This window comes from Octopus bimaculoides, chromosome 11, assembly GCF_001194135.2.
Source record: "Octopus bimaculoides isolate UCB-OBI-ISO-001 chromosome 11, ASM119413v2, whole genome shotgun sequence".
Taxonomy (NCBI): domain Eukaryota; kingdom Metazoa; phylum Mollusca; class Cephalopoda; order Octopoda; family Octopodidae; genus Octopus; species Octopus bimaculoides.
The window spans coordinates 8,957,391-8,958,093 of NC_068991.1; the positions used below are offsets into that span (position 1 = coordinate 8,957,391).

A 703-nucleotide genomic window follows, 5' to 3' on the forward strand; every position below is an offset into this window, starting at 1 on the left:
TCTACCAAATCCACTCACAAGGTTTTGGTCGGCCCGAGGCTATAGTAGCAGACACTTGCCCAAGGTGCCACACAGTGGGACTGAACCCCGAACCATGTGGTTGGTAAGCAAGCTACTTACCACACAGCCACTATATATATATATATATATATACTTGCTCGCATACATACACTTTAACATATTAAGAGTGTAACATGGCTGTAGTATGATGTAATGGTGTAGATGTTTTATTCTGAGATGTGGGCTGGGAAAATATATTCTGAGATAATTGTACTTCATACAAAGAGAAACAGAAAGCCATTTGTATTACCTGTTCGTTTTGTCAGAAACACCTGTCTCTTGTATAATTTCATGTTGCGGTTTGCTGGAGAGTGTCAGATACTGGTCCGGCTTCTCTCTGCCAAGGAAAATATCACAATGCATCAATGAACGTTCCTTTTCCAGCTTTTTTTTACTCCCCACACTCTGTCTCACTCCATATGTGTGTGTGTGTGTGTGTGAGTATAAATATCTATATATGTAAAAATGCATGTATATATATATGTGTGTGTATATATGTGTGTGTGTATATATATATATATATTCGTTTATATTTATATAAGGGCATTACTACAGAATAATGCCACACACTAGACTTCCCAAATAAACACATTTTAGTCTAGTGTGTGGCATTATTCTGTAGTAATGCCCTTATATAAATATA

General features: G+C 36.7%; 1 protein-coding gene across 5 annotated transcripts in view; it reads right to left on the reverse strand.

Moving 5' to 3' along the window:
- The window catches only part of LOC106880006 (uncharacterized), a 46,718-nt gene that overhangs the window by 2,593 nt on the left and 43,422 nt on the right, over positions 1 to 703 (reverse strand). For all 5 annotated transcript variants that reach the window (XM_052971487.1, XM_052971485.1, XM_052971486.1 and 2 more), the window contains exon 4: positions 311 to 397. In XM_052971487.1, coding sequence (XP_052827447.1) covers positions 311 to 397 — 87 coding nt within the window. The remainder of the gene's footprint in view (positions 1 to 310; positions 398 to 703) is intronic.